The 14,591-nt window shown below is 41.3% G+C and overlaps 1 protein-coding gene across 6 annotated transcripts in view; it reads right to left on the bottom strand.

The window, feature by feature from the left end:
* The window catches only part of DHRS12 (dehydrogenase/reductase 12), a 32,138-nt gene that overhangs the window by 9,769 nt on the left and 7,778 nt on the right, over positions 1-14,591 (bottom strand). For all 6 annotated transcript variants that reach the window (XM_051622773.1, XM_051622728.1, XM_051622738.1 and 3 more), the window contains 2 exons: positions 10,431-10,523; positions 9,213-9,294 (listed from right to left, as the gene is read on the bottom strand). In XM_051622773.1, coding sequence (XP_051478733.1) covers positions 9,213-9,276 — 64 coding nt within the window. In that variant the 5' untranslated portion in view covers positions 9,277-9,294; positions 10,431-10,523. The remainder of the gene's footprint in view (positions 1-9,212; positions 9,295-10,430; positions 10,524-14,591) is intronic.

Genomic DNA, 14,591 nt, shown 5'->3' with positions numbered 1-14,591 from the left:
CACCCAGTTACAACACAGCATGTTTATAAATAAGCTACCAAAGTAAAATGTGTAGCATGCTTGGTGAACAAACTGTTCAGTTCTTCTGTCAGTCACAACAACCTTCATTTTCTCTACATAATCAGAGGGATGTCCATATGCACACAATGTATTTAAAATCCTGGCAAATCAAACAAAGCAAACGTGGAGCAGATGAGTAAATGCAGCCTGTCTTTAGCAGAAAATGCAAGCAAAGCCAGTTGCCAGTGAATAATGAGAGCCCATATGTCTCCCCTGGTAGTGGTGGGGGAGACTGAAGGATGACATCATTAGGACAAGAACTACCGCTGACTGTCATGGGAGACTGCGCCGTGGGGGCAAAGAAAATAAATCTCTTCAGTACAAGCTGAGAGCCTGGATTCAATTTTGGTTTGATATGGATTCTTCAAATGCAAAGTAACATCATGTCTTGGCTAAATAGCTGCACCTCCTAAAGGCAGAGCTGCAATGCACCAGCTATCACAATGCTTCATTCTACTGTCCTGCAGACTAAATTACACTTTTAAGGGGCTTGAATGTTCATTTTTTTAATTCTAAAGGGATGAAAACACGAATGCATTAACATCACCTTATTAACAGCTGAGCTTTGGTTTGGTTTCCGGCTGGATAAGAGAAATGCTCAATGCCTAAAATCCTGCTTATAGCAACTATAGTTTGTCAGAAGTTTATGTGCTTATTTAAAACCACAAAATAATGGCAAAGACAGTGTCTCCTCTCTTCCTGAAGTTTATTAAGAATTCAGTAAATCCCACCAAGCCACAGCCTTCCATCTTTTTGCCTCACAAAACCACTTGCTCATTTGCTTTGAGACAGAGCACAAAAAAGGCCAGTTTTGACCCCAGCTTCCTTTGGTAAGCACTCGTATCTCAAAGCACGCAGAGATGCACGGAGCATTAAGACTGAAGCATTTAATGTCTCCCACTACTCATTATTTCACCAACTACTGTCCCTGTTTAAAGTGTACTTTACCAAACACAACTGGATATTAGATGTTCTTATTTGCATAGGCTGGTCTGTAGGTGAATCACAGAATGGTTTGGGTTGGAAGGGACCTTAAAGATCATCTAGTTCCAGCCCCCCTGCATGGGCAGGGACACCTCCAACTAGATCAGGTTGCTCAAAGCCACATCCAACCTGGCCTTGAACACTTCCAGGGATGGGGCATCCACAACTTCCCTGGGCAACCTGTTCCAGTGTCTCACCACCCTCACACTAAAAAATTTCTTCTTAATGTCTAACCTAAATCTTCCCACTTCCAGTTCGAATTTATTATGCCTTGTCCTCTCACTACAAGTCCTTGTAAAAAGTCCCTCCCCAGCTTTACCTTCTTTATCTTCATCATGAAAAACATTTTACTCCATTCAGACTCAAGCACCCTCTGACTCTTGTAGTGTCCAGAGGACAAAGGACACATCTCTTCCATTATGCCAGAAATCAGCCTAGACATGAATCTGAGTGCAATAATAGTGGAACAGATATGCCTTATTAATAAGGCATATTGTTGGCTGGCATACATCATCAACTGAAACCTTCACATAACAAGATGGCACATAGTTTGACAGTCACATTCAATAGGAGTAATGCCTAAGTACAGCCAGCAGAGAGGTCTGGTGCAGCCATGCACCTCATGGCATGTGTTTTGCCAAGCAGATCTGTATTGCAGCATGCAGTAACACAGAAACAAATTTCTAAGCAAAAGGGGAAGTTGCACATGAACGTGTTGCCTGCCATAGTCTTTACAAAAACATGGATTGCATTTTTTTTTAAAATGAAATTTTCGTTACTTTTAAGTAAAACAAATTCTGCAAGGAAAAATAAGACTGATTTAGTACAAGAACTCCATTACCCTCTCCCCACACTTAAGGAATTCAAGACAACATCCATCTTTTTGTTAATAATTGATGATCAAAGCCATTGTACTAGACATCTGCCTTTCCAAAATGAAAACTTCAGCATTCCAGTACCTTTCCTTGACAGAAAAATCCTTTTTGTCTGTCAAAGAAGAAACATCCTCCCACAGAGCTTGGTTTAAAATGGTAAAGCACATCAAATGTGATTAATGCTTAATTATCACTGTGTTCAAACTACAGAGATATTTTTTTAAGACTTTTTTTTTTTTTTAATTGCTTCAAAAGACCAAGAGAGAACACAATGGTACGTGGAGGGAAAGGTGATGATCAACAGTGATGCATCTTGCAATTACAGTATTAAGCATTATTACCTTTGTAATCCTACCCCTCCTTTGAAAGGATCTTCAGAACTCTTCCACAAAAAAATGGCAGACCTTTTTCTCCCAGAAAACAAGCACTCCCACTACTCCTGGGGGATTCTGGAGAAAACATGTCCTTGTCTCTAGCAGATACTCTGTAACTGGAGAGGCTCAGCCTTCAGACCACCATGTTTCCCTGTCCCCCAGCAGTTGCAGCCAGGACAGAGAAGGAACTGAGAGCCCTCTGGGACACCAGGCAACTGGGAGCAGGATGTTTGTCTCAACAGTTCTCCTGGACTACGGCCCATTTCTTGCACAGGTCTGAGGAGTGCCTGGAGAAAACAGGAGGCTGCTCTGAATTACTCCCACAGCAGAAACTCAAGAGGCAGCTTCTCTCTCACAAGCATCTCTGACCCAGCAGGCAGGGAGCTATGAGTACCTACAAAGCCATGCTAGACATACAGCTGAACCAGCTGCATCTATGATTGCGTGTCACAAGCCAGACTCTTATACATCACTTTTGCCTGCTATTGGAAGGTATATCGTCTACATGGCCTGAAAGCTTGACTCCCACCAGCACAACAATGAAGAAAAAGAAATTTATTTGCAGCAACATGGTACACAACACTTCCTTTGGAAAAAGAGTATTTGCTGTGCCACAAAGGAGTCCAGAAAGATTAATTTGGGAGCTTGCTCAGAAGCAGGAGGAATGCAGAAGGGGATGAGCAACCATCCAGCCTATCATGCCCACATGCAGGATTTCATCTTGTCCTCACTGAACTCAGCTGAGGTGAAGAGTTGACTAGAGAAGCCTACTCAACAAGCTACAGCCCTTTTCCATGTGACAAGGTTTGACATGGTACTTGCTGGACACATTTTCTCCAGTTAAAGGGGCTCCCAGGATTGATGGACAATTTCTTTTAAGATAAACATCCTTTCATCATTTTGTTTTCTTCGGAAAATTCTGGTAAGTTATATGTCAAGAAGATGAGCTTATATAACAGGAAATCACATACAATACAGTGTAAGTAAAACTTTCCCCGTAAGGATACAGTAATTCCACTATGACACACAATTCAGCCACCTCTATCATATGATAGATTAGACAGTGTGGGTTGTCAGTCTGTGCTTTGCATGTGGTAACTCCAGTAAAAGCCATGAGCATAGCACTTGTTCATTCACACTGCCTCCCAAGTGCTGCTCACATTAATATTTAAGTTTCAAGTTTACGCACTCCAAAAAATAATAAAAAAAACTACTATATTTAATCACCATGTGTTCCCTTGTGGCCTCTTTTGTAATTGCTCTGCTTACTCTGAGATCTTCCCTATTTAGTTGAGTAATTAGCAAAAAAATTAGCAAATCCTGTTTTTAACTCCATACAGTGAACTCCTCTGTCAACCTGTATGAGCAGTAATTCACTGCTTTCACTATCAGAGTGAAATTTTAAATTATGCAAGTGTAGAGAATGAGGATCTGTCACAGAAATAAACATTCAATTGGTACACCAAGTTGTTTAAAAAAAAACAACCAAAAAAAAAACCAAACAACAAAAACAACTACAAAAATCACCCTGTTTCATGAACTCCAAAATAAAATTATGCTACCTTTTGCATGACCTGAAGTAGAAGCTGAGGGGACTCTATGGAAAACACTATTTTTAGGTCTTGTGGGAATGCAGCTCTGCACGTTGTTGTAACAGTTACTTCACTATGCAACCCACCACCTTTACCACAGCATAAGTGAAAGCTAACCCCATGCAAGGGGCAGAGATCTGCAGTGCATTAGACACTAGCCTTTCCCACAGAAGGCTACAAATCTTTCTGTACTAGAAAATGAAAACATAAAACAGCCCTAAGAGAAAATAAATAAATACTGTGAAGGCAGATGTTCAAAATGGTGGTGGTGTAACTCAGCTTTAGCCTGCTAAATCCTGGAGGACTCCTTATGATCCATATATTTCAGACCTAGAAATCATCAGTGTATCACGTATAATAGTATGTGTACACATACCCCTTTCTGATTTACAGATTCAAAGTGACCCCAAAGCCTGTATCTTAAAATGGAATTATCAAGAAAATTATAGTTTCAGCAGAAGTAACACTGTAAAGCCACTACCTGTCCATAGCATCAAATTAATGGATGGTGCAGTTATTGCAGACCCAAGTGTCTTTGTGGATTCTAGAATAGTTTTTGCTTGATAGTCTATCTGGCAATGAGTAGTAAATTGTTGGTGAGGTTTTTAATCTGCTAACATTCAGATAAGGGCAGGCAGCCAGCACCACACTCAGTGAAGTTTTCCGTCTGCCTGAGCTTTGCAGTATTATTAAAAACAGTGTTACTTCAACTGTGAAAAAAGCAGGAAAAAAAAACAAACATAAAAAACACAACATACTTTTATTGTACAGATTTCAACGGCTCATTCATCTGGTAAAAATCAGTTAAATGGTTTCCCTTTCTTATGTTCAAGTCTTTAAAAAATAATTTAAAAAGAACCAATTTACATTGTTCTTTGACCTGATTATCTTTTCAGGCCTTCAATGTACACAGCTCCAAGGAAGAGACATCCCTGAGTCTGCTTCCTGAGAATAAGATCAGGAATGAAGATTTTAGTGTGCTGTCTCTGAGGACCAATTCCACCACACTAGCAATAACTGAGAGTGCACAGGAAGAGCTAATGAACATGAAAAAGAAAACAAAGGTTTACATTTCCCTTGAATTACAAAGCTCAGCTCAATAAGGGGTCCTCTGTGCCCTGGGAACCTAGGCTTCAGTTTAGCAAGTAAATGTGCAATTTTATTCAACCTTATCCTTTGATGAAGTACATCTCATTCGTACGTCTCAAAACTCTTTAGAAAGAAAATCAGAGTAAGTCTTTTTTTCACAGCTGAAGTTGTCTTGCCAAAGATCAGACACTGATCCCAGACTGACAGCTGGGATCCAAGTTGCCTGACTTCCAAGTAGTTCAGAACAGAGTTTACCAAGCCACCCTGGCTTGTGTGAAACACTAGTTAGAGATGGTTTGTATGTAGGGGACTGACAAATATCCATACAGGCTAATCAGTTTATCATAGATGGGCTGCACTGCTACTGTGGTAGAAAAGCATTTTATTTCCTCTGGCCCTACCCCTTCTTGCACATAGAGTAAATGTATATGCCTATATTATTAAAAGATGAGAGCACATTAGACTGAAGAAAAGATGCATAATTTATTTATCTTCGACTGTGTTTTAGCATCCCCTTGGCTAGTAAGTAGCAATAAAAATATAACATATATACCCATTTTTCCATGTCAAGCAAGAAGATGTATTTAGTAAAGTGAGGCAAGTTATAAAATAGAGTAACAAGGACTGTTTCAGCTAAATGTCTGCTTCAACAAGAACACCCTCCTGTTCCCCCCACTTGCCTAACAATGCAAGAGTTTTGGTGTTCTTCCAAAATGACTGAATACTGTCAGTTTGAATGGGAGTTGCAGGGAGTTTTACTAAAAGAATCATTAAAATCAAATTAAACAAACAGACAAAAAAGTATTGACTCATAAGTCTGTCAGTCTTATCAGAAAAAATGATTGCCTGTCCCTGTCCAGCTCCTGGATACAACTATGAGTACAGGGACAGCCCACAGGAGGAAACAAGCACAACAAAACACAAACTAAAGGATACACAAATAAAATCTGCCCATCAGGACTGGAAGCTCCCAAGGAAACCTGCCCATATTACCCCAAGCCAGTAGTTCAACTTCATAGCAAAGATGTGGTTCAATCTGCAATGTGCCATTTCAGACCTGTGTTTGGCAAGTGCTCCCACATGACAACCTAAGGGTTCCACAGCTATTCTGCTCTCTACACCCTCCTTGAGCTCCAGCAATCTGAACAATAAGCCTTGAGGACCTAGCAGGGTTAAAAAGGCAAGACATTTTATGTAACAGCAACAACAGAACCACAAGCCACCTGGCATTTGTGCCTAAGCCCCATTTTAAGAATGCTAGGCACCAGCACAGATATAGCTGCTGCTGCCTGCTCAGAGCAGTTTACAGTTTGAACTTGACTGTTAGACAAGCCATACAAAGCCTGAACTATCAACCTGCATTTTGTATTTTCATCACATTCACCCACCTGTATATTCTGACCACCGCAGAGGTGCCTCTGAACTTCCTATTTCAGTGACCTGTCCTCAACTAGCCAGTTAGTGAGGTTTCACATTAAGGGAAGTTTACTTTCTACTCCAACCAGTATTAATTATTCCTCTACATATTCGTTATATCTACCAGACAACTTACACATCCAGTTTTGTCCCATGTATGTCTCAGAAAAGAGATAAGGTATGTTTCACAAGTCAGATCATCAATTAGAAGTGAACTTTAACATCCATAAAGCTCAAAAACAGACTAAAAAAATCAAGCAAGACGAAAATATTTGCTCCACAGCACTTTAGACACCTAAATGAGCAACTCTACAGCTTATATAAATGTTAATCAGATACAGAATTCAAAGGCTCTGCTCTGCATCTAAAGCATATTATAGTTCAGAGCTTGTATTCTTAGATAGGTACAACCTACACACTCTTTTACTAGACCAGAGCTAAGATTCAGGGTAGAAACAAACATGAAAGAAACAGGGAAGATCTGGGAGGGGTGGTGGCAAGAAATATTATCCCATCTTATTTCGGTAGAAATCTGGCAGTCATGAGTTACTGTTTCCATGCTGCTGCTGAGGGAGACAACTGCAGACTTTGAAAACAGGGGCCCTGAGCCCATTTCACTCTTCAGGCTTTAGCTTATCTGGTGCAAGAGGCAAAAAGGAGAAATACATTTGTTCTCTCAGATCACATTCTCCTTTATAGCCAACCTATATACTAGCCACATCTAATTTAGCCATTTTTTCTCTGGGAACCTATAACCGCAGATAGTTACTGATACAAAAATCAGTTCTCCAAAGTAAAGCACGTCCAAAAGTACCTAGTGCTTATGCAAATGACTTCACACAGCACCTGCTCTGACATACATTCCTCCATATAGCTTTCTCCTACTACAACTCCAGCAGATATTATTTATTACCACATCTCTGAAGACAAAAAAAACCCAAAATGCACTGTTGATAGCATTGGTCCTTCACGTGTGTCCAACCTGCAAGCACAGAAACTTTCTCTTGCAGCCTCCTCCAGCTCAACAAAGTCCCACTGTGTTCTAAAAGCTTCAAAATTTAATCCTTCCTGTTGCCTAGAGAGAACCAGTCTAAGAAAACAACCCAGTTCTTGTCTGAACTCTGCAGAAGTTAGACAGAGGATGACTTACCTGTTTTATCTTATCTGTTCAAATGTGCAATCACCTCCTTGACCTTCTTATATAGCCATGCAGCAAGTGATACACAAATGAATACAGGAGATCTACACAAAACATTCATAAAGGACAATACAGGCATTTTCCTAGTTCCCTACAATTGTAATTGGGCTTCCTCTGGGCAGCTGTGTATCTCTAGTGAGGCTGATTTACAGCTGGGAAAGTAGAAAAGCAGAACTTGCTGCTTCTATGTATGTGATAAAATCTAAATCAAGTGATGCACTAGTACAGTTCCTCAGTAATTTATCTCCTCAATGTTCAAAACTAAACTAAAACATGCTTTCATGTTCAGACTGTTGTATTGTTTTCACTCTGCTTCTCTCTGGAAGAGCTGCAGCTTCACACATTGCTGTTTAAATTAGTTTAACCCACAAGAGGGTTAAACTAATTTAAGGTGAATACATTTCTCAAGGTAGAAGTTATTGTACTTCTGCAGCCAGGGGGAATTTAATGGGAAAATAAAATTATTTTTGAATTTTGACCATGAAAAAACAGAAAAATGTTAGCTGAAGATTAACTTGAAGAAAAGCAATCTGTGCCTTTATACTTAAATTAATTGTGAGTTTAATGTAGTCAGATCTGCAGGAAAAACAAGCTGTATGCACCACATCAGTTAAGCACAAGACATTTGTACATAAAATGTTAATTTTCCAAAGTAAATAGGAGTCAAAGAAGCAATGCAAGAAAAAGGCTAAGAATAAAACCCAACTGGTTTCCAGGCTATATTAGTACTATAAACACCCAATTTTTATAGCCTAAGCTTCCCCCTTCCTTGTCCCCAGTACTGATGGACAGGAGGAAAACACAGAAACAAAGCACCACAGCTCTTTCTTAATGTGTCATTACTAAAGACAGTTTCTTGAGAAAGCCACGGACCCTGAATGGAAGCAGAGGGACAAGAGAGTGCTGGCTGATGCAAGCACCACACCTCTCACTGCAAGGGGTGCAGCTTTCAGCCCTACAGATATCAGTGGCAGCAGACAGGTCTTCTCTCTGCTGCCTGGCTGTTTGCTCACATATTTTCCATGGCTTTTATGGAGAAACCTTTCATTTTGCTTGCCATCTTCCCTCCTCATCCATATCTTCCCTTTCCCCTTTTATTTGCTTCCCTTAATTTGTCCCTCCTACCATCACACAGTTCATGGGACACACTCCTTATATGCGGGGTGCCTGAGTCTTACCCAGTACTGCTCAACCACTTGACTAGATGTTGTGTCTGTTTGAGAGTGTGCAGGGTACTATAAAAGGCACAGCCTTCCTACACAGTGTCCCTGTCACATCAAATAGGGCTGTTCAAGCCTACTGAAACATTCTAATGTCTTTTCAATATCTGAAGGTGCTCCAAGCTCTATCCAAGCCACAGGAGCACATTTCCTGCAAAGAGAGCATCACTAGCAGTACTGCTTGGAACAAAGTTTCCTTGCAAATTTCAGAAAAATGGAAAATTTAAAAAATGACAGTCCAAACAAGCTGTGATATTTATTCTTTTCCTTTCTTGCACACTCCCTGGCATAACAGTGGTATGACCCTCTTTGAGCAGCAATACACACCTCATGAACCCAGCTGCAAAAACACAAATCTGTAACAACAACAAGTATATTTCAGAACTAAGCTTTTCAATACTCACCCAAGGTGTTTGTTGCAAAGTTTTTTTCAAGTCCATCTTCAGTTAATTCTCTGCTATTCACCATACATCCTGCATTGTTGATCTGTAAGAAAACTCCTGTTAATAATCTACACAAATATCTACAAACAAAACCACACATACAAACAATTCATGCTAGCTTGCTGCTTTCTGACACTGCAACAAAAAGGTACAAATTGTTTCAATAAACCATGCTATTCATTACTCTGTCACTGATCATAAAGGGTCTCCACAACAGAAAGGTTCTTCAGAGAAATGGCTCACCACAGATATACTACACTAAGAGCCCTCCTAAATATTTTTAAACCATTTTCTCACAGAAAATAATATGCTAGCTGTAGAGCAGATACTAGAACATACATATGCAGTTTTAGTCTCATCTGAGATCACACCAATCCCGCATCATCTGAGCTAGGTGGTGATGTATTCTCTGTTACAGATTTCTGTATCAGAGAAAATGCACTAAAGGAAGCTGTTCGACACACAGGAGAACAGTCTGCAGGCACCCCCACCCTCAGCAAATTAAATTAATTAGCTCCGATCAGCAGCAGTTTAGCCAGGTCAGTAGGTTAGCCCTGAGAAGAGCAGAGCTAACCAGCAGGGGAGCATCACACTGACTTTGGCTGTATGGACCCCAGCTTTTCTCTGCCTGGCAATCCTGCCCAGGAACCCCACCTGACTCACACGTACCACACAGCACTGACTGTAAAGTAAAACCTTGGGAATATTAAGAAGCTTGTTGTGTGTAGCCAGCACATTCTCAGACACACTTCCTTCTCTGCCTTACCTTCCAAAGAAAGCTTGAGCTTTTCTTTCCCACATTAAAAAGAGATCTGCCCCTACATACCTCCCTGCTCCTTCAACTGCCACTCCTCACAACCTGTTTTACCATTTCTATCAGAATTTCCTCACCTACTGCTCCAGGTGCCTCAGTTTTATTAAAGCCCCTAGAGCAAATATTCAGTGCTAAATGAAGAGGTGAGAGTTCTGAGCCCTTTACCATCCATGCAGTCTAATTGTTAGCTCACTCCCTGGCTCGGTTTTAGACTGCTCTAGACTTTCTATAAAAGTTTAATCTGTAAGAGGGATCAGCTCGAAGCAAGTGTAATCTGCCCACAAGAGGAGGCATCAGTCCCTGCCATATTCAGTTTAGCTCAGAGACTACATGCTACAGACACACAATTTAAATATGAAACTTACCAACACATTTAATTTATGTTCAGTTTTGAATTTCTCAGCAAACTTCCAGACTTCCTTGGGATTAGATATATCCACAATATGCAAGAAGATATTCTAAAGAGGAAAAAAAAGTAAGTTACAATCAACATGGAGAGTGAAGAGACCCTATTCATGGCTAAGGTCTGTCTAGGTGAAAAAGTATTTAAGCAGCATGCAGAAAGTATCTCCAGAACACAAGCAAAACAAGGTTAATATACACCAGTGGGAAATTTAATTCTAGTGCTTAAAACATTTTTAGCCACTTGATTCAGTTGCTTCTGAGCCATAGCTTTTTAGTACTGAATTTATTAAGAAAGAGCCCTACTTAGATAAAAACAGGTGACAGGCATAGCAGAGAACTAGAAAAATATTGCAAAGCTTGCAAAACTTCTGTTTAAACAGTTCTTACAGCAGCTTCCTCTTTAGCTGAAAGCAACTTTCCAAAGCACTGCTCAAGGTCACAGCATCAGCAAATAATTTAGGTTGGAAGGGACCTCTGGAGGCCACTTGGTCCCAACATCATCTCAAGGCAGGTAACACATCAGGTTGTCCAGGGATGTTTTATTTCCAAAGAGGGAGATTCACCAGCCTCCCTGAGCACCCTGCTCCAGTGGCTTACCACCCTCATGGTGAAAAAAATAATTCCTACTATCTAGTCAGTATTTTTCACTGCAGACCTCCAAGAGGAGCATGGCACTGGCTTCCCTACCCCCTCCAATCACATGGCTCTAGACTACAGAAAGACCCATCTCAGCCCACTCTTCTTAACACTGAGCAAAACCAGCCATCTCAGCCTCTCCTTGCACATCATGTGCACATCATGTGTTTCATCTCCCCAGTCACCTCAGCAGTCCTCCACTGGACTTGCTCCAGGACATCAATGACTTCCTTGTCCTGGGGAGCCTAAAACTGGACATAAGACTCCTGCTGTGGTCTCACAAAGGCTTAGTAAAGAAGATGCACTTCCCTCAGTCTGCTGGCTACACTTGGCTTCACACAGCCTGGGGTGTGGTCTGTCTTCCTTGCCCCAAAGCACACTGCTCACTCAGGGACAACTTGTCACCCTCAGGTCCTTTTCTGCAAAGCTGCTTTCCAGCCAGCTAGTCCCAGCCTATACTGTTTCATAGGGTTATATTATCCCTGGGCAGGACTGTGCATCCGCTGTGAGTGACCTTCATAAAGTTCATGTCAGTCCACCTCCTCACCTGTTAAATCCCTCTGAATAGCAGCCCTGCCCTCCAGCAATGCCCCCACATCATTTGAAATCATCTGCAGTCTGACAAAGATAAGATTGCATTTCACTCCATCAATTGAGTTGTTAAAAGAGAGACATTAAATAGTTATTCCCCCTGTGTTGACTCATGGAGAATGCCACTAAATAATGGTTAACAGATCAGCTTTGTACTGTTGATGGCTGCTTTCTGAGCCAAATTTTGCAGACAGTTTTCCACACAGCTTGTCATCCACTATTTCAAATTACATCTCTCCAAACTGGCTACAGGAATACTAGGGCAGACCACATAAAAAGCCTTGGCAAAGTTATGGAACGCAGCAAGCACTGCTCTCCAAACACAAGAGTCATCTCATCACAGGCAGTGATCAGGACAGCCAGGCCAGGTTTGCACATGATAAACCCACATTGCTTTTCCTCAATCCTTTTGCTATGTTTCATGGCTTTGAAATTAATTTGCTCCACAGTTTTCCTGGGGAGCAAGGCGAGGCTGACCGGCCTGTAGTTCCCCAAATCCTGCTTGCCTTTTTTGAAGATGCCTTTTTACAATTAACAGGAAGCACATCCTGCTTTGAGAAAGTTTGCCTTGAAGGTCAACCAGGTTTACCACAACTTTTTTCTCTCTGTGGCTGTCTCCCATGTTTGCCAACCAGGTCCATAAAAAGAGACAAAATCTGCTTTTCTAAAACCAAAGACTGTAATTCTATTTACTCATCCTTCTCACCTGTCTCAATCTTAAATTCCACAGTCTTGCACTTCCATCAAGACAACTATTCAAGACTATTCAAACAATTTACAGCAGCAGAGATCACCCCTAGCTGGCTTGACCAGTGTTGATACCAAGAAATGGTCCTCAAGGATCTCCAGAAATCTGGATTGTTTATGCCTTGCTGTGTTGACAGCAGGTATCAGGGCAGTTCGAGTGTGCTATGAGTACCACCACCTGTGATCATGCAGCTTGTACAGGCATCTACAAGCATGTACAGGCATCTGTACATTGTTGCACCCTCCCTGGCATAGCAATGAGATTACCCTCTTTGAGCTGAAATACACACCTCATGAACCCAGCTGTAAAAGCACACATCTTTATTTGTCAGGCATCTTTCCTTCACTGGAAGGATTTAGGAGAGCACTATTTGGGCACCCATGCTCTTCACCCTCTGTAAGCACTCTTGATGATCTCAAGGTCACCCTCACAATGCCACTGATGCCCATGTGGTTTGGCAACAAGTACTAGTCTGAGGTCAGAATAAGCCCTAGATTTGAGTCCTCAGCAAGTGACAAACCTCCAAGACATCAAGCCAAGACTGCAGATGGGTGCCTCCATCCCCCCAAGGAGGGAGCCTCCAGCCATTATCACCCACCACCTCCTCCCAGTGGCAACAACAGTTCAGGCTCATCGATCTCCAACACCTCCCCTGACAGAGCTTTTTCTTCCCCATCTGTTACCATGGCACTATACCTAACCTATAAATGCACATCTGTAGGCAGAGCAGGAGCCTGCCTTCTGTTGCCAGCAGTCACAAGCTTCCATTCCTCCTCATCTCAGGAGTCTCTATCCATCACTTATTCAAGCATAGCTTCTAGCTGTCCCTCCTTCTACATAACTTGGGGTTTGTGATCTTCTGTTCTGCAAAGACCCTGTCAATCTCCTGCTTCTGTTCCCTGCTATTATGCAGCCTGCTCATCTTCTGCTGTCACTTCACCTGGCAACCCAGAACCTAGGCTACAGCAGAACCCAACAGATGAGGTCACCATCATGCTCTGCCCAAGGCTCAACAAAAAGTACCAGTCACTCCCTGCAGCCTGACATCTGCCACATCATTCCTCTGGAGCTCTTTTTGGGCCAACCTTTCTGTACCAAGCACAGGCTTTCCAACCAGGGCAGGAGAGGATGCTTCCAGATGCATCACTGCATCTACTCTAGCTGTCCCTGAGTGTCAAGTGCCTTCTTCACCCCCTTACATGCCAACTGCTGCATTAACTGCTAAGTCCTTGTTAGCCACTCCATGTCACAACAGTCTTGCAATGTTTTGAAATATTACGGCCAGGAATGTGGATGCAATAGAATTAAAAAAAAAAAAAAAGCCTGACAGAGAGCAAAAGTTCCAATTTTCTAAACCTCTAAAGCTAGAAATATTACCTCTATCCAAAACATCAAAACCCTTTTACTGTTTGTTACAGGCAATTCTCTTGCTTTTTGCAGATTTTTGTTCTACCTAGTACAAGCACAGTGGCATTTATCAGCATACAGAAGGATGTCAACTCCTACTCTTCTTCTAGATAGCACTTAGTCTCAAAGACACACCACAGATAGTCTTATGATGTATCTCAGGAAAAGGCAGTTCTAAAATAATTAGGCAGAGGATGTGTTCTCATGCAAAACAACATATAATCATTAAAGGACCTCCTCTCTTTCCAAGTTGTTTCTTTAAATACTCATTATACAGGCAAATTAGATAAGTGAAGAAGCTGAGAAAATTATAAAGGCATTATTCCCTGCCTATAATTCTGCTTCCCTGCAGATAAAAAACACGACTTCTTCTGTCTAGCCATTGGATTTCAGCTCCTTAGTTGAGTTAGGTCAGAATTTTCTCATTGTAATGTTCATTTCTAGCCAAAAACTTGACACTGCTCTACTGTTTCTAAGTGGATACTCTCTAAAAACTTTCTACTTTTAAAGCTACTAACATTATCTACTGGAACATAAGAGCTGAAGGTTTTTGGGCAGATGTTTGTCCTGGAGCCAGGACAGAATCAATTTTGTTTTTAGTAATTTTACTTTCCAGTTAAGTTTCTTCTAAGTAACTGCACTTTCTGAAATTAACAGCATGTTTTTTACTCAGTGTCTGTTTCTAGGACTGATAACAACCATTGTTCATAGTTATTGCTGGAGAATGCTATGCAGAAAC

Source organism: Apus apus, chromosome 1 (genome assembly GCF_020740795.1).
Source record: "Apus apus isolate bApuApu2 chromosome 1, bApuApu2.pri.cur, whole genome shotgun sequence".
NCBI classification, from domain to species: domain Eukaryota; kingdom Metazoa; phylum Chordata; class Aves; order Apodiformes; family Apodidae; genus Apus; species Apus apus.
Note: the sequence above shows the minus strand (reverse complement) of the source record. Positions and strands in the feature narration are given on the sequence as shown.